This window comes from Lemur catta, chromosome 17, assembly GCF_020740605.2.
Source record: "Lemur catta isolate mLemCat1 chromosome 17, mLemCat1.pri, whole genome shotgun sequence".
In the NCBI taxonomy this organism is placed as follows: Eukaryota; Metazoa; Chordata; class Mammalia; order Primates; family Lemuridae; genus Lemur; species Lemur catta.
Window position 1 is genome coordinate 41,948,176 of NC_059144.1, and position 23,711 is coordinate 41,971,886.

Below are 23,711 nucleotides of genomic sequence, written 5' to 3' on the forward strand. Positions count from 1 at the left end.
CTCCCAATCCCCAAACCCCCCACTAATCTACTTTTTGTCTTAATAAGTTTGTGTTTTAAAGACAGATTGGCCAGAGGCATAAAGGCCACATTCAGCCACAGACAGGCTTATATGGCCATCATAGTATTTTAATTTAATTTTTAATTTTACTTATTTCTTTTTGAGACAGGGTCTTGCTCTGCCACTGGGGCTGGAGTGCAGTGGTGTGATCATAGCTCACTGCAACCCCAAACTCCTGGGCTCAAGCGATCCTCCTGCCTCAGCCTCCTGAGTAGCTAGGACTACAGTTGTGTGCCACCACCCCAGCTAATTTTTTTTTGGTAGATACAGATCTCACTATGTTGCTCAGGCTGGTCTCAAATGCCTGGGCTCAGGCAATCCTCCTACCTCAGCCTCGCAAAGTGCTGGGCTTACAGGTATACCAGCCCGTCATAGTATTTCTAAATTTATTAGGCTAGTTTTGAACATTTTCAAATTGGGATAATTTGCATAAATATCTGGATCACTGTTTGTCTGGATGAAAGCAGGGTTGGCACGTTCCTGCCTGGCACAAGCTGGGGGCCAAGCAGCAGCCACCCTCTTTAGTGGGGGTGTAGGCTCTCCTGCTTGCCACAGTCCCCACCCCTCTCTGTTGTCTCCGTGTCCTGGAGGCTGAACCTCAGCTGCCATTTGTTATCCTGCTTCTGCTGCTGTTTTTCTTAGAGTTGGAGAAAAGTAAAATCTCTCTATCAAAAGTGGGAAACTGAAAATAAGCAGTTTGCAGAGAACAGCCTTAAGTACAGCCTACTTCAAGACCTGTCTGGCTTCTGTGTCCCTTTGAGTTTGGAGACCCTAGAAAGGTTCCAATGACAGTCGTTTCTTGTGTGGAGACTTCCTCTCACTGGGAGTCACCCAGAGAAGTTGCACTGTCAACCTCCTTAGCTTCCATCATGGGACAGAGAGAGTCTGAGGATTGTTTTTCCCCCAACTTTAATGGGGAAATGGAGGCACAGAGATGGTTGGAGGTGTAGTTGAGACCACACAGCACAAGAGCAAGGTTGAGACGAAAGAGAAGCCCAGGCTGCTGTTCCCAGGCTGTAGCTGGTCCAGGGACCATGTCCTCCTCCTCCCCTGCTGCTCTTCCTTCCCTCCCTCCCTTCTTTCTTTCCTGCATTGATTCCCTGTTGCTGGGTAACAAACTATCCCCAACCTTAGCAGCTTGAAACAGCTGCCATTTCGTGGGCTCACTCAGGGGCTGCCTTCAGCCGGAGGGTGGGCTGCACTGGCAGGTCCAGCGTGGCCTTGCTCGTACGTCCAGCAGTTGGTGCTGGGGCATCTCTGGTCTCCCCGATGTGGCCTCCTGATCTCCAGGGCCTCTCTTGACATGTGGCCTCCGCAGCAAAACTTCCTGGACTTCTTCACACGGCCGCTGGCGTCTGAGAGGGTGAATCAGAAGCCGCAAGGTCTCTTGAGGCCTAGACTGGAAGTCACAGAGCTTTGCTCCTACCTCATCCTATTGGCCAAAACAAGTCGCTGGCCGGCCCACATTTGGGTTGGGGAGGAATGGAGCCCACCCATGTGTGGGCGGAGTGGCAAAGTCATTGCTAAAGGCCGTGCAAGGGCCATCTTCAGAAACACAAGCTCCCACTGTGTGCCAGGCACTGTTCCAGGATCTGGGACTAGAAAGGTGAATGAAAAGGACTAAACCCTGTGCCCTCCAGGGCTTTCCTTCTGGTAGGCAAAGATGATAGGAAACAAGATTAGAAAAATACATGGTATGTTAGATGGTGATAAATGCTCAAGAGAAAAATAAATCGGGGCAGGAGGCCTGGGAGCGGGGGAGCCACGGGGTCCGGGAAAGCCTGGCTGAGAAGAGACGATGGAGCCAGGGCTGGAAGGAAGTGAGGGACGAGGCTCCCCAGTGCAGGGCACGGCGGGTTCAAAGGCCCCGGGCAAGGCTGGCGCGGTTGGCGGAGCGTGAGCCGTGGCAGTGAGGTCAGAGGGGTGGAGGCTGGGGGCCTCCGTCGGGTGTTTATTGAGTGAGCTGGAAGGGGAGAGGGTTTGTTTAAAAAGTGAATATGTAATTCACAAAACATAAACTTCACCACTTTAAAGTGTACAATTCGGTGGTTTTTAGTATATTTGCTATGTTGTGCAGACACCAACGTGATCTGATTCCAGAACGTTTCCATCACCCAAACAAGAAACCCCGTAGTCGTTAGCAGTTGCTCCTTTTGTCCCCAGTGCCGCGCGGAGGCAGCCACTGCTCTTTCTGTTTCTGGTGGCTTTGCCCCTCTGGGCGCTTCATGTAAACGGAGCTTTGCACTACGTGACTTTTGTGTCTGGCTGCGTTCCCTTGACGTGTTTTCAGGGATCATCCGTGTTGTCGCATGTGCCGGTACTTCATTCTTCTTCACTGACAAATCATACCCCGTCCTGTGGACGTATCCTGTTTCGTTTGTTCATTCACCAGGTGATGGACATTGCGTTATTTCTCTCTTCTTTTGGCTGTTATGAATCCTGTACAAGTTTCTGTGAGAGCATATATTTTCTTTGGGGTATATTGCTTGGTCATAGGGTCACTCTGTTCCTTTTGAGGAACTACCGGACTGGTTTCCAAAGGGGCCGCACAATTTTACGTTCCCACCAGCAGCGTGTGAGGGTTCCAGCTGCTCGGCATCCTTGCCAAGCCTCACCACTTTCCATTTCTGTGATTGTAGCCATCCTCGTGGGCGTGGGGTGGTATAGTGGAGCGTTTTGAGCAGGGAAGGCTTTGGTTTCAACCGAAGCCCTCAGAGGAGTAGATTGAAGGGGCGCAGAACAGGAAGCAAGGGACCAGCGATCAGCCTACTGCAATGGTCCCAGCAGGAGCTGATGGTCCTTGTACCAGAGTGGTGGCGCACGAGATGGAGAGGAGCAGTCAGATCGGGGTGGGGACATTGTGAATATAAAACCGAGAGGATTTGCTGGCAGACTGGGTGGGATGGGAGCTGAGAGAGAAAGAACAGTCAAGTATGCTCTGAAGTATTTGGCTTGAGCAACTGGACATTGGAGTTTCCATTTGTTGAGCTGGAAAAGATCATGGCTAGAGGATCTTTCTGTGTTTTCTTGTGCCAGTCACTTGGCAGACGGGATCAGCCCCACATCAGTTTTTTGGCACGCCCCGCTGGGAAGCTCGGGCTGGCACTTTGGGAGAAGGGGAGGTGCAGGGGAAGAAGGCAAAACCATATGATTTACACGTGTTAAAAAAAGCCCACTTGCCATCTCCGCCGGTAGTTCCCTGAATGTCACTTAAAGCAAGCCTTTTCCCTTTTTCCCCTCCGCGTGGAGCGATTTATGCCCGGGGAGTTGCAAAGAACAGCGAGGGCATTCATTTTGCTCCTGGCTGGGGCACGTGGGCTGCAGCCTGCGGGACTCTCATTTCTGAGGCCACTTAGGGGATTATCTTGAGAGAAAATTGTCCCACGAACGATTTGTGGGCATGGTGGGCTGGCTAATCCTGAGCGCCTTCCTGTTGGTTGGGAATGTCTTGGTCTCGTTTCTCCCTTAGCTGACCGTACTGTCAGCAAATGCATTCTTTGCTCCTTCCTGCTTTTGGGCTCTGCCCAAGGTACCAGGGGGTGAGGTGGGGGAGAGAGACCGTAGCTGACAGGCAGCAGTAAAGGGGACACGTCCCTCCCCCCCCTCAAATAGGATCTTGGTGTTCACAAACTTCAGTTCTGGAGTCAGATTGCTCAGGGTCAAATTCTGGCTTCCATATTTATTAGCTGTGTGACCTTGAGCAAGTGACTTAACATCTCTGATCTTCTGTTTCTCAATCCATAAAAAGGGGGAATAGTGGCACCTACGGTATAGGGTTCTTGTGAGAATCAAATGAGCTAATCCACAAGTAGTGATTAGCCGTAGTTTTTATTATCCAGTGAGAAGAATACACAAAGCAACCCTTTCTCACGTGCCTGTTGTGTGTCAGTACTCGGGTAAATGATTTAGCCACATTTATCATGTCAGGTTTACCTTCTAACCACCCTGCCAAATGGGTGTGATGGCTCCTGTCCCAGGTGAGCTGGCAGCAGTGAAATGCGGAAGTTAAGCTGTTGGGTTAAGGTCGCACAGCTGGCAGAGGGGAAGATGGGGTCTGAACCCGGGACTGACGTGAACATGCCATGTCCTTCCTGAACATGCCAGTGTAGGGTGGGATGCGCTTCCTACGAGCAAAGAGAACGTCTTGGGAAGGAGGCATCCCGCCCAGCTGGCGCGGTGGCTCTGGTGGTGCCCATGCACGCTTTGCTTTCCTGAGCGTGTCTGTGTCTAGACTGGGCTCCGGGTTGTCTACACCGTGCTCCCAGGGACTCTCTGTCACCCCTCGGTGCCCCCCTCTTCTCTTGTGCTTTCCTCTGGAACAGAAGGAACCACCGACCTTCCTCTTCTCCCACCTCAGTGACCTCTCGGCTCCATCTTTCTCCCTTAGTGCGATAATGATATTTTTTAAACCACAATTTTACTTTGGGGAGGTGGGGGGTCTTCTTTCATGTTTCCTAGTCTTGCCGCCACCATCCCCCGTTGAGGTGCAGGAATAGTCCCAGCTGTGAGATGAAGGTTCCAGAGTTTAAAATTGCAACTTGGTGCTATTTATACTCCAGCCCGAAAGATGGTGGGTTTTTTTTCTTTTTTTTTGTGCAGTCGTTTATTTTGTTGTGGTACCGACGGCTCATGCTGGAAGCAGCAGGCACTGGCACTGTATAAACATTTCTCTGGGGACAAGTGGGTGGTGAGGGAGTCTTCAGGTGCGGGGGGTGGGGACGAGGCCACCCCTCCTTGGGCAGAACCACGTGGCCTGGGAAGCCAGAGAAAGTGGCTCATGTTCTGGGTGAACTTTATTTCTGGATGCCTGGTGATTACAACAGCAACAACAAAAACTGGTATTTTATAAGTCATGAAAGTAGTACGTACTCGAAGGGGGGATAAAGCTCAAACTGATTTTTACACAAGGGAATAAAACGGGGCCTGTACCCCGGCAGGCCCTCTCAGTGTTCACAACTGGCTTGGCCTGTGGAGTGTCAAAGATTTTCTTTTTTGAATGTGTGCCAATATTTAAAAATTGGGACATTTCCCATCAAATTAGAATTTCTGACACCTCTTGGAAGATGGAAAGATCTAGCAGCCCTGGGCTGGTGTTTACTGATGGCGGCTAGTGGCTAGCGGCTCTAGAACGAGACAGGCACCTCTCAGATGACCACAGGCTCCGATGACCTGTTTCACTCATTTATGTCACTGCCTGGCCTGATCTTTTGAGTGCTGGACCCTTCAAAGAACATAAAACATTTAAGTCCCCGTTGTCGGAGCCCATTCCCCATCCCTACTCCCCAGGATGACAAAAGCACTATTAATAGGGTTTCCAAAGAAACTATAGCATGCCCAGTTAAATTTGAATTTCAGATAAACAACAAATAATTTTTTAGTATAAGCCATGTGTCACCAGGCACAGTGGCTCACACCTGCAATTCAGCTACTCAGGAAGCTGAGACAGGAGGATTGTTTGAGCCCAGCCTGAGCATCATAGTGAGACCCCATCTCTTAAAAACGTAACAGTTAACAGTTAGGCACATATCGTTCCGGGCCATTCTCTGTTGAACCGTGTAAGTTTTTGTGTGTGGTTACAAAGACAGATTTGTGACCAGCACCTTCCGCACCTTTCTTTTCCTCCCCAGCTGCTGCTCAGGGCCCGCTGTGGAGTTTATCAGAGCAGGCTCTGAGGCCGTGGACTCCAGCCTACGTTAGAATCCTCGCCCCATCCCTTGTTAGCTCTGTGACCTCAAGCAGCTTACTTGACCTCTCTGAGCCTCAGTTTGCTCATCTGTACAGCGGGGAGGATAAGGGTAGCTTTGTTATTTCCAGTTAGCATCTATTGATCTCGTCTCTTCTGAGAGCTGCGTAGAGCGGCTCGTCTGCGTTGGCTTTAACCAGTCCTCCATGGGTGGCAGTCAGCACTGCTCCAGCGTATTGCTATTTCAGACCAGGCCGCGGAACGGGGTCCAGAAGCAACTGGGCACATAATCCTAAGACTTAGTTTGCTTAAAAAAAAAAAATGAAGGGTGTTTGTCTCCCTGGAAACCACTTGCTAATCTCCAGGATATTGTCTCTCTTTCAGGCGAAGGAGGTGGAGGAGACCATCGAGGGGATGCTCCTGAGGCTGGAGGAATTTTGCAGCTTGACTGACATGGTGAGCACCAGCCGGGAGGCGTGGACTAGGCCAAGGCCCCGCTTCAGGGCCTGATGGAGTTTTCTGGGGACGCCATTTTGGTGGTGATTTAGCAACCAGAAGGAATGGGGCAGCGGCCGGCGGTGAGAGGAAAGCCACACACACTCTAACACACACACTCTCTCTCTCTCTCTCTCTCTCTCTCACCTGCTCTCTCACACTTTCTGTCCCACACACACACTCACTCCCTCAACCCCAAGCGCTTCCTGAGGCAGCCATCTTGATCTCGTCCTTCCCCTGAGGTGGTTTTATTCCGCAGAGGAGCTGGGAGCGGGCCACAAGGTGGCACTCTCGGGCACCGATGCGGGGAGCCGTTCAGTGGGGATGCTGAGACTATATTTAACTTTCCTCGGCTCTGCGCAGTTCGCAGTGCAAACATGGAGACAGCCAGGAAATGGCTTCAGGCCTGCGAGGCCTAGGAGGAGCGTCTTGTCCGGGCCGCAGCTCGCGGTGGGGTCGGGCATCAAGGTCCTTCCTGAATCCTTTTGTTCTCTCAGCTCTTGCCTCCTACCCTGTTTTGTTGGCTCAAATCCCCTAGGCCGGGTGGGGAAGAAGCTGGAAGACAATGCCTTAGGCCCGGAAGACAAAGTCTCTACTCCAAATTCTCTAAGAAGTCGCCTCTAGATCCTCATGTCCCCAGGGCTTTTGCCAGCCACGTGTGGAGCCCCTAGGAGTAATGATGGAATTTTCTAGATGTTCCCAAGCTTATTAGAGGCAAACCAGCAACCCAGGTTTGAGGCTTCTGCCAGGAGGCCCCAAGGATAGAGCTCCATGCAGCGACCAGGCCTGCCTCTCCCCAGCGCAGACGAAGCCTGGCCGCCAGGGCCCAGTGGCGCAGATTTATACCCCTGGGAAGAGCAGTGTCCTGTGCCTGAGAGGCATCTGTGAGAGTCCAAGGGAGGAACAGTGACAGTAGCCCCAGACGTTTATGGAGCGCCTGCCTCGTGCCAGGCTCTGTGTTTGTTATCCCTGTGTATTCCACAGACATTCGAGTGCCCATGCCGGGCCACACTCTGGGGCACAGCAGTCAGTGAGACAGACACATCCCCAAGAGGACCAATGTGTTTTTTCCTCTTTTTAAAGTTCGCTGTGGGTCCAGGAGGGAGCTAGGTAATAAGACAGGCTTTTAACGGCCTGGGTAGTCCTTTCCTCGTCACCAAACATTGGACACTTCTCATGAAGAGGCCCCATGATGAGCTGGAGGCCGCAGAGAGACTTTGATCTGTCTTTGTCCCCACCGAGCCCCAGGCTACTGGGGAGACCGCTTTGGGTACCGGTCGCCGTGTGAAGGTGTGTCCCAGGTGCGTTAAATCCTCGCCTGGGAACTCGGGAAGGCTTCGCCGAGCAGGTGGTGATGAATTTGGGGCTTGAAGGAGGAATGGAAGGATGAGGCCAGAGGGCGTCCAGGCACAGGGACCAGCCTGTGCAAAGGCAGGAAGGCCCGGGACGTGGTGTGGCTGTCACTGTGTGGAGAATGCTGGCCGCAGGCAGGGAAGGCAAGTCTGGAAGACGGTGTGGACGGAGGCTCTGGGGATACTTTTGTTCCCAAGTCCCACCTCATCATCCCTGTGGGTGTTCTGTGCAAGGAGATCCTCCAACCAGCCTGAGAGGAGAGCCCGGGGCAGGCGTCCGCTTGGACAGGCGGAGAGAGGCCCGTTCCACCCAGCCCTGGAAAACCGTCATGGCTTTCCCGGCGGATGTACGTGTCTGTGTCTCCGGGAGACCCAAGATTGCAGGCAGCGTCGGGAAGGTCTTCCGAACTCGGAGCCTGGAGATGTTCTCCGCAAAGATTTTAATTCTGAGGCCATGCACAAGTGACCCATGGGCCCAGGCCTGCCTGCAGATATGTTTCTGGAGAAAACCAGCAGAGAACATAAGCATTAGCTGCTGACGATTTTAGAATTTCATGCAAAAAATCTGGATTTCTGGCTTTTCTCAGAAAAGTGAAGATACGGCCCCCTGGGGTGCCTACTCCTACCTGGCAAGTGTCGCCAAGGCACCTGGTACGCAAGCCGCTGCCCTCTGTGCATCGTAGGTGTGGCTCTCCTGCTCGTCAGAGCCGCGGCTGCTGCCTGGGTAGCCTCCCCGACTCCACAGCCACCGCGTGCTCGTGTGTTTTTGATGGATTACGTTTCCCTGTACTTTTGACCCTACCCAAAGTGGGAAGATAAACCCAGTCCAAGAGGGTCCCACGTTCCAAGAAGTGGAAGAGAGCATGCTTCCTTGGAGAAGCGGAGATCTTTCCACGTGTCTATGTTGACATGATGTACCCAGCGTGCGCTGCAAACGGGTGATGCTTCTGGGGCCCCTGCAGGCATTTGAGTTTGCAGCCCCTAGCAGCTGTGCTCTGTGCCGATGACATTTACCTTATAGAAATCCTCTGGTCCCCCCAACAGTTGGTGCTTGGCTCGCCTGCTATGCCAGGGCCCTTGGGTCACGGGCACACGGCTGCAGAGAGAGGCGTCTGGTTATCAGTCCTAGCTTGGCACCTCCTTTGCTCTTTAGAGCTGCTTGAAAATCTAAGGTAGGGGGCAGGTGATGTCACACCGTGGACCACTGCCCCTTGGGCCCCTGCCACAGACTTCAGAGACACTGATCAATTTAGAGGTCTGAGAGAAGCCAGACTCTATGCTGCATGCTTTAGAGAGAAGCCACTTCCTTTCTGATACAATCAGGCTATTAGAAATCAAAGTCCAGCTTCCTGTCTGATGTATTAATTCTTCCACCAGCTCGTCCTTGATCACTCGCTGTGATGGAATTCACTACTCTGTGCTGGGACCTCTTTTGACCCTCGATATAATGCCAATTGTTGGCACTTTGGGCTCTGCTTCTTCCCGCTGTGGGGACTTGGGCTCATTACTTTACCTCTCTGAATCTTCATCTTCTCCGTAAAATGGAGATCGTGGTTCTGATGATCTGTTGCTGCATCGAACTACCCCAAAACTTAGTGGTGTAAAACAGCCAGTTTATTCTGTGGGCTAAAGCAGGGCACAGGGGGGACAGCTCTTCTGAGCCACATGTCACTTGTGGGGATGGGGATTTCAAGTTGGCTCCTTCATCGCTTGTCTGGCACCTGGGCTGGGATGGCTGGTCTAGCTGGGGACTGGTTGGCACGACTTTCCTCCAGGCATCCTCTCCGCGGGGCTGGCTTGGGCTTCCTCACAGCATGGCCGTCTGGCCTCCCTGGAGCAATTGTTCCAATAGGCAGGAAGTGGAAGCTGCAAGGTCTCCTGAGGCCTAGCTTTGGAATTTGACACAGTGGCACTTCTGTCGTAGTTCACTGGTCAGAGCAGTCACATAGCCTGCTCCTAATCAAGGGGAGAGGACGTGGACCCCCACCTCTTCATGGGAGGAACATCACACACTACAGATGGTATCCATCTAGCCAAGCATGGTGGCTCACACCTGTAACCCCAGCACTTTGGGAGGCCAAGGCGTGAGGACTGCTTGAGGTCAAGAAATCGAGACTAGCCTGGGCAAAATAGCGAGATCCCTGTCTCTACAAAAAATTAAAAAAAAGAAAAAAAAAGAAAAAACAAATGGTATCCATCTCCAAAAGCTATTGTGAAGAATAGCTGAGGCAGGGTATGTGCTTTACACCCACTGGAATGGCTGGAGTTAAAAACCACCAAAATACCAAGTGTCGGCAAGGATGTAGAGCAACTGAAACACTCATACGTTGCCAGCAGAAATACAAAAAGACACGGCCAGTTTGGAAAACCATTTGGCGGTTTCTTATAAACAGACACTTAACCTGTATCCCAGCAATTCTAATCCTAGGGCATTACCAAAGAGAAACGAAAACAAGCGTCTACAGAAAGACTCATACCTAAGTGTTCCTAGCAGCCTTGTTCATCATGCCCCAAGCTGGAAACAACCCACGTGTCCACCCACAGTGCAATAGGTAAATAAATTGTTGTTTGTTCCATATTGGAATACAACACAATGATGAAAGAATGGCTGCTGTACCCAGCAACAGAGATGCATCACACAAACGTGATGCTGAGTGAGAAACCAGGCACGAGAATACGTCCTGTGTGATTCCGTTAGTCTGAAGTTCAGAAATAGGCAAAACTGATGCGCAGTGGTAGAAATCAGGCAGTGGTCGGCTCTGGGAGGGTGCTTGTGACAGGGAGGAGGCATGAGGGAGCCTAACAGGGTGATGGAATGTTCTGGTTTGCGGTCTGGGCGGTGGTGACACAGATGCTAACATCTGTACAAACTTGTCAAGCTGTCCACTTAAGACCTCACTGCATGTCATTTACTCTCCATTAAAAGTAATTGCCGAGCACAGTGCCTGCTATGTATTACAGGACCAATAAATGGCAGCTACTAATGTCATCATCATCATTATCAAAGCCAGAGGGCCAGGGCGCTGGTGATGTTACCACAGTAACTGGATTTGTGAGGCCTTCCCGCTCAGCCCTCTGGGCTATGGGCAGCTTGTGCAGTTCCTCTGAGACCCCAGTGGCCTCAGGCCCACCTTCCGCCAGGGAGCAGACTCTTCCTTCGTTCACATAGGCAGAGAACATTCCTGCTGGCCTGGGCCCAGCAGTTGCATTTGGCACGGGTGTGTGTTCTTGGGTCAAGTGCATTTGGTCTCTTTCCTGGGAGCCCTGAATCATCCTGGACAGCCGTCCTTGCTCTGTGATGACCTCAGCACCTGCCACCCAGACTTCCGGGCTCCTGAGACCAGCTCTGGGGAGGTGGGAGGGTGGGCTGGGGATCCCGGGGCTCAGGCTCATAAACCTGCTCGGATTGGTCCTGGCAGAGGCTCAAGAGCATTGATCCTTCACTGACGACTCTTCGCTCTTCTCAGAGTGTAGCCCAAGGCGTGCAGAGTCACATGCCCATGATGTGACCATGTGAAGCAAGTTGGGTGTGAGAAATGTGTCACTTTCCTCTTGACCTCCCTGTAAGAAGAAAAGTGCTCTGACTAGCCACGGACTCCATGTTGGGGAGACTCTAGGGAGTGGCGGGGACTGGGGCTGTCAAAGGGGGCAGCTGTCACCCGGCTCTAGCTGGTTGTTGTCATGTGAAATGTGGGCTCAGTGTGGCTGGGTCTTGGCTCAGTATGGTCAGATCTCCTGATTTTTCACAAGAAGCCAGAAATATGGGTTTCTAAGGGAAATATCCTGAGTTTGACATTTTGGCATTTGATTGTGCTTTGTTTGTTTTTTAGACACGACCAGGCTGATGCTGCCTGGGCCCGATAGAATCATGTCTGTAGACCTCTGGGGTTGAGGGTGGTCTCAGACCAACCTTGATTGCAATCCTCCCTGCCTTCCTTCCAGCTTTGTGACCTTGGGCCAGCTCATTTAGTCTCTGACCCTTAACATGAGGCTGAAGAGGAAATAGTTGTTGCTTCACAGGGTCTGTCCCAGCACGTGGCGAAAGCCCAGAGTGTGGTCTGTTGGTGTCCTGCCCTTCGTGACTGGCCTGCGTTAAACAACCCTGAAGTTTCCTCTTACAGTTCCCAGCCTATGGTGGGACCGAGGGTGAGGGCTGGGGTCTCTCAGCCCCCTAGGCTTGCCCTCCCCTGCCCTGACCCTGAGTACCTGCCTGCCTCTGCAGGTGCAGACAGCCCCTTACTGCCGACAGTTTCAGCGTTGGAGAAGCCGCTTCAGGGAAGGGCCCTCTCGCTCAGCCAAGGCCCTCTGTGTCCTCCAGTTCCTTGGGATTTAGAGGGAGGCGGGAGGGCTCCTTCTCCTTCACCGCTGTAGGTTGCTAATACCAGTCCCGCATTCTCACTCCCTCCTCCCCTTCGGTTTCTTTAGAAACTAACAGAAAGGAAAGATTTGCATTTGCTCTGCAGTGTTTAGGCCTTGCCATGGGGTTAGTTATCTGCTTTGTGTTGCATTAGGTGCTTTCTCCTGGGTGGAGGGACCGGCTTCCCTCTAGACATTCAGCCTGGGGGAAAGACAGGAGGGTACGGAGGACTTTCCCCATTGCTGGTGACAAATGCTAGAGACAGGGTGTGGCCATGAGAGAAGTGGGCAGGGATGGGGCACTAGGGAGGGGTGGGGACTGTGGCAGCAGGCCAGCTCAGGCCCACCCGGAGGGAGCAGCCCCAGCCTTTGATGTCCGGGGGTCTCAGGCCCAGTGCTGCCAGAGCTGCTGTTAAGAGTAGCTGTAAATCCAGACCGAATTACTTGAATTTTTAAAACCATATTTATGTATTTTATTTTGGAATAGTTTTAGATTTATGGAAAAATTGTAAAGACAGTTTGCAGAGTTCCCACGTACCTCCCTCTTGAACATCTCACGTCACACGGTACATTTGTCAGAAGTAAGAAGCCGACGTTGGGACCTTGCTGTTCACTATGCTCCGTACTTTATTTTGATTTCACTTCACCGGTTTCCTGGGAATGTCCTCTTTTTGTTCCAGGTTCCAGTCTCAGATGCCCCATTGCACCAAGTTGTTATGTCTCTTTAGGCTCCTCTGGTCTGTGACAGTATCGGTCTTTCCTTGCTTTTCGTGACTGACAGTTTCAAGGAGTGCTGGTCAGGGGTTTTGCAGAGGGTCCCTCGATTTGGGTTTTTCTGCCGTTTTTCTTGTGGTTAGATGGGAGTTACGGGTTTATGGAAAGAACGGCACAGAGGAGGGGCCTTTTCATCACACCCTGTGCGTGGGTACCCAGTGCCCCCTGGCATCACTGTGGATGTGAACCTCCATCGCTTGCAGGGGGTGGTCTCTGCCAGGTTTTTCCACTGGAATGTTACTGTTTCCCCCTTTCTATACCCCAATCAATTATGTGTGCTCATCAGACGTGTGTATGTTTATTTTATACCTTGGGTTATAATCCAGTCCTACGTTACTTATTTTGCTGCTCAAATTCTTCCAGCTTTGGCCATTTCACTCTTCTGGGTTGGCTCCTGCACCCCTCTGACATGCCCCATCCTTAATTTTTTGGATCCTTCCTTTCTGGTCCCACAGGATGCTCCAGGCTCTCTTATACTTCCTCATCCTAGCCTTGGAAGCAGCCATTTCTCCTAGGAGCCCCACTGGAATTATAAAGTTGGTTGGAAATTAAGTCAAACACTTTGGGGGCCACATGAGGGGCATCCGTGGGTCACATTCAGACACAAATGGTCTTATTTAATCCTCCTGAAGTCCTTGTGAGACAAGCACTACTATGCACCCCCATTTTACAGATGAGGAAACTGAGACACAAGGAGGCTGGGGGACTTGCCTGGGGTCGTGGTGAAGAAGGGTTGGTCAGGCCGGGCGTGGTGGCTCACGCCTGTAATCCTAGCACTCTGGGAGGCCGAGGCGGGTGGATCGCTCGAGGTCAGGAGTTCGAGACCAGCCTGAGCGAGACCCCGTCTCTACTAAAAATAGAAATAAAAATTATCTGGACAACTAAAAATATATATACAAAAAATTAGCCGGGCATGGTGGCGCATGCCTGTAGTCCCAGCTACTCGGGAGGCTGAGGCAGAAGGATCGCTTAAGCCCAGGAGTTTGAGGTTGCTGTGAGCTAGGCTGATGCCACGGTACTCACTCTAGCCCGGGCAACAGAGCAAGACTCTGTCTCAAAAAAAAAAAAAAAAAAAAAAAGAAGGGTTGGTCAGAGACTGAGGCCAGGCAGCCTGACACCAGATGCCACCTCTCAGGGCCAATGTTTGACCTTGGGGATCAGGACATGAGAAAAGAGCATCCCTGAGGACACTGGACTTGGAGCCAGGTGCCCTGGTAGCTGGTGGCACCGTGACCAGGGGAGGGGACCCAGGGAGAGGTGGGTGTAGAGGGAGGCATGGAGGAGTTTGGTTTTGGACGAATAGGGCAGTGGGGTGAGGGTCTCGAGAGAGCCTGTGACGAGGATTCTGAGACACCTGGCCAGGGGGGTGTCGTCTGAATGGCAAGGGGAGCAGGTGTCCATGAGAACCACAAGAAGTCTTACATACTTAGGCAGCAAGAGGAAGAAAAACAGGTAGAGTTTTCAAAAATGTTTTAAAAATAAACATTTTGTACTGAGTTGTCATTCCGTATTATCCATTGCTACATAAAAAATTATTTCAATTAGTGGCTTAAAACAATGTTTATGCTGGTGCAGCTGCGCTAGGTCCTCTGGCTCGGGGTCTCTCGCAGGCTGCTGTCCTCACGAGGCCCGACTGGGGCATGAGCCGCCTCCAGGGAAGATCAGTGGTCGTGGGCCGGATTCAGTTCCCCGTGGGCTGTTGGCTGGAGGCCGCCCTCAGTTCCTTGCCACATGGGCCCCTCCAGCATGGCGCCCGGCTTCAGCAAAGCAGGCAACAGAGAGGGCGAGGGAGAGGGGAGACGGTGTGCATGAGTGAGCCAGCAGAGAGAGGACACTAGCAAGATGCCGGTGACAGCCTTGTGTCACCTACTCTTGGAAGTGACATCTCATCCCTGTGGCTGACTCCTTCACTAGAAGCGAGTCATTAGGTCCAGCTCGCAGTGCTGGGGAGGGGAGTGCACCCAAAGGCGTGGATGCTAGGAGGGTGGGAGTCACTGGGACCTGTCAGGAGCTGCCAGCGCTCTGCTAAACACTTCACCCTCACAGCATTCCAACGAAGGAACGACCCCATCATTGCACCACTGTCCAGAGAAGCAAAGGAGGGCTCAGAGAGGTGTGGTGACTTGCCCAAGGTCACACAGCACGTGGTGGGCAGAACTAAATTTACACTCTAGTCTGACTCTTGAGTCCAGCTCCTGCTGTGCCCACTGGTGTCCCTGTAACTGTGGTTCCCAGATCCCCACTCTAGTGCTGCTCGGAGCCTTGGCTGAAAACACAGATTCCCAGACAAACAGGACCAGAGTCAGAGGGGCCCGGGAGTCAGCGTGTGACAGGCTTCTCCCAGGGGATTCGGATGCTCCCCAGACTTTGAGAGCAGCGTGTATACCGCCTTTCTGCACAGTGAGGATGTGATAACATGCAAATGGTCTCTCTTTCTCACACACACATGCAGAGGAGGGTCAGGCTGGGTCCTTGGCTCTGAAGGAAAACAGAGGTGTCGGTGTCTGAGCTCGGTGATCCAGGGAAAGATGTGGCTTCCTAAAGTTCACAGTCACTTGTGGGGAATGTTAGCAGAAGAAAATGGAAATTAGATGGTGCAAGGAAGTACTTAGCACAGTGCTTGTATGTGAAAATCGTGGTTTTCATTAACATGAATGAATATTAATGATAATTATCGACTTGTTAACATTATTAATTCCTGTGCAACAAAAACAGGACCTAGCAGTTTGGTTTAGAGAAGAGATTTTGCTGCTTTCCATTTGCTCCAGTTTAGTGGTTTAGTGGTTGAAAATGTTCAGTTTGGGACCCACTGCTGGTTCTTTGGGTGGGGGAACGATTAATTTGTGGGTCAGTAAATATTAGTAATACCCGGGTGGGTCTGGGTGCCAAGAGGCAATGGGTTTGGTTCCCACCTGGGGCTCTGGGTTGTTTCTGGGCCTGTCCTTGAGCAGGACACCACCTGGCGTCTTGGCCATCAGCGGGGTCAGCCCGGATACCGGCCAGCCCCCAAGACAGGCAGGAGGACGTGGTGACAGGGCAGGGCGCCTGATGAACTGTTCTGTTCCTTGCAGATCAGGAGCGACACTTCACAGATCCTGGAGGAAAACATCCCACTCCTTAAGGCCAAAGTGGCAGAAGTGCGTGGCATCTACGCCAAAGTGGACCGGCTAGAGGTGCGTCCAGGATAATAACGAAGTTTCTTTGTGAGACCCGCAGACTTGATCTGGTTGTCACCCTCTCTTCGAGGACACAGGTCTGGCCTTGAGAGCGTCAGGTGTTGGGCCCCACAGAGGGGCTTTGTGATGAGAGGGCTGCACACATATGGTATTTAAAAAAAAAAATGACAAGAATTTGTTTCCAACATTTAAAAATCAGGGTGCTTCATATAAAAATCTGAATTTTAAGGTTCTTTTGAAAATTCAGAAGCTTCAGTACTCTGGGCCCACATTTCTTTAAACACGTTAATGTGTTTATTTTTCAAGGTATAAATGCATAAGTGCACACATCTTAAGTGTACATTTCAGTGAATGTTTACAGATGTCAATGCCTGCGTAAAGATGACCCAAATTGAGAGATAGATCATTTCTAGCCGCTGGGCCGCATTCCTGCAAGAATGGGGAGAGCCTGTGGCAGCTGCCCCGCAGAAGGGCACCGGCTCTCTGGTTCTCCACAGACCCCACCCGGCCCTATTGCCTGTCTGCTGGCCTAGCTCACCTGTCCCTTCCTTGCCGGGGCTGAGATGCCCAGCATCTTATTTCCTCTTTGTTGCCCTGCAAAGTGGGTCCCCAGCTCCCTGACAAGGAGCATGTGCTCCACAAGGTAAGCCACTTCCTCAGGATCACACCAGTAGTCATGTGGCGCCGGACTCCAGCTCACGTCTGCTAGAGCTCAGCTATGGCCTGGGCGTGGCCTCGCCATCTGGGTCCCCCGCACAGGAAGGGCCGGGGGGAGCTCGTGGCTGTGGAGGGGTCGCCTGGCCAGAGGGGCTGTGGGCTCTCCGAGCTGCAGAGGGGAGGGGACAAGTGTGGCAGTCGGCACCGAGTTAGCAGAGAATTAACATTCTTGTCAGCAGAGAATGAAGCAGGAATATAATTAAAACTTTGCCCTTGGAATAGCTGATTCATTTGAATTTGATTCCACACATTTGAAAGAGGAACGAGAACGTGAAAATGTGTAGCCTGGTTCTCGCCTTGCCTGGGCCCAGCTGTCATGCCCAGTTCCTTTCTGGGCATTCTGTCCCCTGTCACTGACCAAGGGCTGGGGAGACACTCAGCAAGGAATGACCATATTGGCGTCCAGTGTCACAAATCACCACAAACGTAGCAGCGTTAAACCATATGCATTCCTCAGCTTACAGCTCTGGAGGTGAGAGACCCAAAATGTGCCTTATGGGGCCAAAACCAAGGTGTTGGCAGGTGGGTTCCCTTTGACTTGGGGAGAACCCATTTCCTCGCCTTCGCCAGTGCGGGGGCCGCCTGCACCCCGCTCTTCAAAGCCGGCAGCGAAGCGTCTTCTGGGCGTCTGCTGGTCTGGCCCCCCGGCCTCCCCTTGTAAGGACCCTAGTGGTGACGTTGGGGCCCCTGGATAATCCAGGCAGTCTCCCTTTAAGATCCTGAACTTAATCACACCTGCTGAGTCTCTGGGAAGGTCACACGTTCACACCATCCGAGGACAAGGACGTGAGCATCTTTGGGAGCCGTGGCTCTGCTGCCACAGTGGCCAAGGATTTGGCTCCGTGAGGCGAGTGCTGTGAAGGAAGCAGCGGCTGGGGGGCTGGGGGCCCCTGGAGGTGCAGGGAAGAGATGTGCTGGGGGAGGGGCTGGCGCGGGGGAGGGGTGCAGCCCAGGCAGAGGCCCCTGGAAGGAAGGATCTTGGCTCTGCTGTCTGGGAGGAGACCCGGACTCTGGAAGAATCCTAGGAGGCCGGATTGTGGGGCCGGAGGGGACTCGGACCCAAGTGTGGCTGGAGGAACTGGCAGCAGAGCTGGGCTGTCCTGGCCTTGCCGTCCAAGGTCAGGGTTTTGGCCTTTATCCCGAGGGGCCGGAAGCCGCCAGGGAGACAGTACAGCCTAGTGGTTAGGAGCGCCGGCTCCAGCGCGGGTTCTCCGCCGCAGCGCTGTTGACACTTTGGGCTGGAAAGCTGTCTTTGGAGGGGCTGTCCTGGGCATGGTGGGACACTTAGCGGCAGCTCTGGCCTCCACCCACAGGGTACCGTTAGCACCCCTCCCTCCACGCTCCCCTGCGTGACAGCCAAACATGTCTCCAGGTGTAGCCAGGTGCCCCCTGGGGGCCACATCGCCCATGTTTGGGAAGCACTGCCCTGGAGTCACGTGGCCCGGGACCCAGCCCTGGCGCTGCCTCTTCCCGGTGTGTGATGCCACAGCAAGTTCTCAGCCTCGTTACCGCACACTAGTGAGGTTCTTGCACCCAAACTCTGTCATGTTCAACAGACGTTTGGTGAACTTTGGGTGACCTTGAGATGGGTGTGAGAAACACAGCTGCATGGAGATGCCTGGTCCCATGAGTGGCCTGTGAGGAGCATGGGACAGGGACGCAGGCTGGGGGAGGTAGGCCCACTGCTCCAACACACGCAGAAGGGGCCTGGCCAGAGCTCTGCCAGGGCGGGTTCCTGGGTACGGCCAGGAGACCGAGGGTGGGGGGGAGAGGAACAGCACGTGCAAAGGCCCGGAGGCAGGAAAGGGCGAGCGTCTCGGGCACTTGGGGGGCAGGTGGAATTCAAGGTCCAAGATGAGCCTGGAACTGTGGGTGTAGCTGACAGTACAGGGACAAGGTGTGGAGTTTGGGCCCTGTTCTGAGAATGACAGGGTCCATCAGCGGGATTATAGCTGTTATAATCTCCCCCCACCAACGTCCAAATTGATTATCCTTAAAATGTACCATTTGGAGGCTTTGGGTGTATTTACAAGGTTGTACAACCATCACCACTACCTCACTCCAGAACATTTTCCCAAAAGAAACTTCATGCTCATTAGGAATCATTCCCCACCCCGGCCCTTGGCAACCACTCATCTATTTACTTTCTGTCTCTGGGAATTTGCCTGTTCTAGATGTTTCATAATCATACTGTATGTGGCCTTTTGTGTCTGGCTTTCACTCCGCATAATGTTTTCAAGGTTTATCCGTGTTGTAGTGTGTGTCAGTATTTCATTCCTTCTTATGGCTATTTGTCTATCCTTCAGTTGGTGGACATTTGGTTTCTTTCTACTTTTTGGCCATCCTGAATGATCCTGCTGTGAACATCCGTGTGCTAATTTTTACGTGGACATATGTTTTCATTTCTTTTGGGTAAATGCCTAGGAGTGGGTTTGGTCAGTCATATGGTAACTCTTTTTAGGAAGTTCTGAACTGTTTTCCAAAGCAACTACACCATTTTTCACTCCCACCAGCAATGACTGCAAGTTTTTGATGGAGGATGCAAACTCGGGTGCCAGCAGGAACCGGGACTGCTAGAGGGCCAGGTGTTAGAAGGCCAAGGCAGTCCTTCCCATTCCTTTCTGGGGACGGCTGGAGCTGAGAGTCAACTGTCCCCTGCCATGGGGTGTGAATCTCCAGTCTGCCACAGTCCTCACTCTGCCTTAGAGTCTCACCAGTGGTAAGGCTGAGTGGCACTCACCTTCTGTCAACAGCCCTATGCTCTTGCTTTCCTTAGAGTAGAGAGAGGAGATTTCTTTGTAACTGGGTCTCTATTAAAAGGAGAAAAATCCTAAGTTAGTCCAAGAAGATCATGGATTTGGAGGCAAGTGGGAGATTATGTACTTCCCACTAGTTGAAGTGTGTGTCATAAACTCTGCAAAGCTTGGAGCCAATGAAAACCTAACCTTGTATGGGGCAGGTAGATTCCAGAGCCAGAGAGTGAGGCTCAGATCTCCCCCTGCGGCAACTCACTCAGCCTCTCAGGGCCAGTCTCCTCCTCTGTCAGCTGCGAGTGTGCTATTCCTCCCGGAGTCGCCGTGAGGGTCCTCCCGGAGTTGCAGTGAGGGTCCATGAGTTAGGCCGGCACCTGGTACGCGGGAGGCGCTCAGCGGGGACAGACTGTTCCTGAGGTTGTAGTTGGCGTCCACAGGCTGAGTGAGGCAGAATCTGGGGCGGATGGTCACCACTCTGCCCTGCTGGCTGAGGGTCCCAGGGTGGCTAAAGTGTCAGCGGCTTCCATGAGCGCGAGACCACCCGTCCTCAGAATCAGCGTGACCTGCCAGGTGGGAGCTGGGAAACCTCAGGGTGACCTCTCAGGCCAGAACTCAACCCTTTATCCGCGTTATTAGTAAGAACTAACATTTACTGCGTATTCACTAGAGCCAGGGACTGTAGGTGGTTTACGCCACAGTGGCCGCAGGAGGGGGTCCTGTTCTTAATCCCGTCTTGCGGAAAGAACAATGGAGGCCGGAGAGAAGCGATTTGCCCAAAATCCCACAGGTGGGATGTGCCAGAGCTGGGTTTGCAGTCTGTGTCCCTCGGTGCCGGGCGTTGGCACCCCTTGCTGGACGGGGCCTTGCTCTGAAGCAAGGGGTCTCTGGCAGAAGCGTTCTAATTCCTCAGCACTTACAAATACAGTTTTAAACAAAAGGGCTTCCCCCCTACCCCCCGGCCGATTATAAAAGTAGAACGTTTTCGCTGAAGGGAGAAGTGTAGAGACATCCCCCGTACTGCCAGCACCCCGCCGTCGGGTGGCTGAGGTCAGCGCTGGGCCCTCTCTCCGTCCCCTCTCCCTGCCGCGGCCTCCCCGGCCCGTCTGAGCGGTGGCCGTGTGGCTCCGTCTCCCAGAGTCGCCGCAGGCCGGGCGGCCCTGGCCCGGTTCCGGCCTCTCCCCGCTGCGGCCTGGCCGGGCCGCCCGGCTGGCAGGCGAGCTGGAGCCGGCTCAGACATCCGAGCGCGCATTCCTGCGCGTCGCCTCACACTCCCCACCAGACTGGTATGAACGCAGGGAGCGTAAAATTGGAATCGGCTGGCAGAAGGGAGCAGGACTCTCGTCTGCGTTTTACAACCAGATGTGCTGGCTGAGCCAGGCTGCCGGGCTGAAGCTTCCTGGCCGAGGCCCCGCGTCCCAGCCACCCCGCCACCCACCTCCGTGTACACACGCACGCACACGCACGCACATCGTGGCTAATTCAGCCTTTCCGCTCTGCTGCACCGGAACCCCAGGGCAGTAGAGGCACCACAGAAGCCGCCGTCTTGGGTTCATCCAGTGTCGCTTTGCTGAGGATGCGTTCATTCATTCATTCGTTCACTCGTGTGCACTCACACACCCGCCAACCCCGCGGGCCCTTCTACTGGGCCAGGCTCTGGTCTTGACCCGTGAACGATGCTGACTCAGCACCTTCTCTTTCCGAACTTACAACTACAGGGAGTGGACCACGGACAGGCAAGAATGGCGGAGGGCAATGAGGCCATGGGTGCTAGCAAACTGGGAGAGGCCACAGCGCCCTGGGGGGTGTGTTAAGGTCAGGGGAGGCCTCTCCCAGGAAGAGATGGTTGGTTGAAGGCCTGAAAGGCAAGCAGGGCCACCCCATCGAGAAAGGAGCGAAGGGTGCTGTAGGGCGGAGAGAGCACATGCAAAGGGCCCGTGGACAGCGAGGAACTGCGGGGACACACGTGGGAGGCAGAAGGGGAGGGCAGGGCAGGATGGGAGGAGGCCTCACAGGCCACAGGAGGACCATGTTTCTTTCTAGTGAAGGGAGTGCCCAGCGCTGAGATGTCCTCATTCCTGTTCCCGGTACAAGAAAATCCTTTCCCTTTTACTGATGGACCAAGGGAGGCCCACAGAGGTGGTGCTCTGTCTGAGATGGCACCATCGTTGCCACCTTTGGGGCTTTTAGTTGCACACACAGGCACATGTGCCGAGCACAGAGAAAGGTGTGAAAAGACACACACCAGAGGGCACAAATGGGTGAGTTGAATTTTACTGGGCCTGCACGGTATTTTTTTTAAGTGTGGATTTATTGCTAACATTGATTAAAAACTGGGGAATTTTTCGTAAAATTGGAATGTTCTTTTCATTCTTTTTTAAAATGATAGCCTCTGACATTTAATGAGATCTTAATATGTGCCAAGCACTTAACTTGTTAATAAGGTTGGTGTTATTATACCCATTTTACAGATTAGAAAATTGAGGCTAATGGAAATTAAGTAACTTGCCAAAAGGCACATAATTATTAAGAGGTAGAGCTTGAATTCTAATCCAGAGAGTCTGACTCCAGAATTCTTTTTTATTTGTTGAAATTGGGAGCTCTGCACTCGGGGCCTGGACCCAAGGGGATCCTGTGGGCCTGGACTCAGCCTTGCAGGTGACCCTAGCCCCCACTCAACCCTCCTCACCTGCTTACCGCCTGCCTGGCCCCTGGTGGCTTCTAGGTTCTAACATATAGTACATCAACCATTGAAGTGAGCATTTGGCAATTTCTTAAGAATCCATTTGCAACAAAAAAGGCTTTGAAATTTGACGAATGTGCCCTGAGGCTCCCCTCTGCTACTTCCTGGCTGTGTGACTTTGGGGAGGTGACCTAACCTCCCTGAGCCTCAGTTTCCTTTCTCTGTAAAATGGAGGCTAAATATAGGGTCGCTAAGGAGAATGTGAGGGGACACAGAAGGGGGCTGTGACTGTTATTGCCAGGCCTCTCCCACCACGCAGGCCCTGCCAGGCCCCTCGGGGAGCCCGGTTGGAGGAAGGTTGGTCACAGTGATTAAGGGCTGGGCGTCCCTGCCGGCCAAGGGAGCGTGGCCAGGACCGTGCTCCAGCCTCGCAGATGTGGCATCACGTCCTCTCCGTCTCTCCCCCAGGCCTTCGTCAGGATGGTGGGGCGCCACGTTGCCTTCCTGGAAGCCGACGTGCTTCGGGCCGAGTGGGACCACGGGGCCTTCCCGCGGGCCCTGCGGAGGTGGCTGGGCGCCGCCGCGTGCCCCTCCCTCGGGAACGTGAGTATCCTGCCCTGGCGTGAGGGAGGGAGGGCCTCTCCCCGTTTCCTCCCAGACCCCAGAGTGGGGAAAATCGCTGCGGAAACGGGAGTTCAAAGGGCACACTTCACTCCTGCAGACGGGAAATGGTCTGTCGGGCCAGGTGGCCGGGGTGCCCGAGCCCTTCCCTCCCTCCTGCGTCCCCCTGGTCTTGCCCTGCGCTCCCAGCTTCTGTGCCGTGACTGCTCATGCCCTCACCCGTCATTTATTGGGTGCCTACTGTTTGCTGAGTGCTGTAGTCCATCTGGGGTTACTGTAGTGAGCAGAGACAGCCCTTGCCCTCCTGCCCTGCCTTTGCACACTTAGGGACGATGCTCGACGACACCCAGAATTCCGGCCAGGTCCCCCTGCCTGAGGCACGCGGCAGCCTCCAGCTGACCAGAGGAGCTGGGAGGGTGGATGGGCGCCCAGCTTGCGTGTTGCCCTTTGTGGCCTGGAGAGGCCTTTCCCTTCCACTTCTCCTCTGCCATCCTGGGATCCTTTCCATGATCCCACAAGGAACGAAGGATCATGTGTCCCTTTTTAAAAAATTATTTAAAAAATTACTTTTATAAAAAAAAATTTTTTTAGAGATGGGGTTTCGCTATGTTGCCCAGGTTGGTCTCAGACTTCTAGGCTCAAGTGAGCCTCCCGCCTCAGCCTCTCGAGTAGCTGGGACTACAGGTACGAGCCACGGCACCTGTCTCATGTGTCTCTTTTTTGGATGAGAAAACTGAGGCCAGATTCTGCGACAGAGACCTTCAGTGTTTAAGACACGTTCATCTTTCCAACTTATCACCTGCTGATCCCCAGGTCCAGGGGACATCTGCCAATGTCTGGAGACATTTTAATTCTCCCAACTGGGGTGGGGAGAGGCCATCTTGTGGGTAGAGGCCACCCTGCAATTACTGGACAGCCCCTCACAACAGAGAGTTAGCCAGTCCCGATGTCGGTAGTGCCGAGTTTGGGAAAGCCTGCCCTGAGCGGTATTTGATGATTATAATAACGGTTTATGTCAGGTCTGTTGTAGGCGCTTTATGTGCT

The 23,711-nt window shown here is 53.1% G+C and overlaps 1 protein-coding gene across 1 annotated transcript in view; it reads left to right on the plus strand.

The window, feature by feature from the left end:
- The window catches only part of BCAS4 (breast carcinoma amplified sequence 4), a 46,091-nt gene that overhangs the window by 8,129 nt on the left and 14,251 nt on the right, over window positions 1-23,711 (plus strand). The window contains exons 2-4 of the mRNA XM_045529262.1: window positions 6,128-6,199; window positions 15,792-15,893; window positions 22,515-22,649. Of these exons, the coding sequence (XP_045385218.1) occupies window positions 6,128-6,199; window positions 15,792-15,893; window positions 22,515-22,649 (309 nt within the window). The remainder of the gene's footprint in view (window positions 1-6,127; window positions 6,200-15,791; window positions 15,894-22,514; window positions 22,650-23,711) is intronic.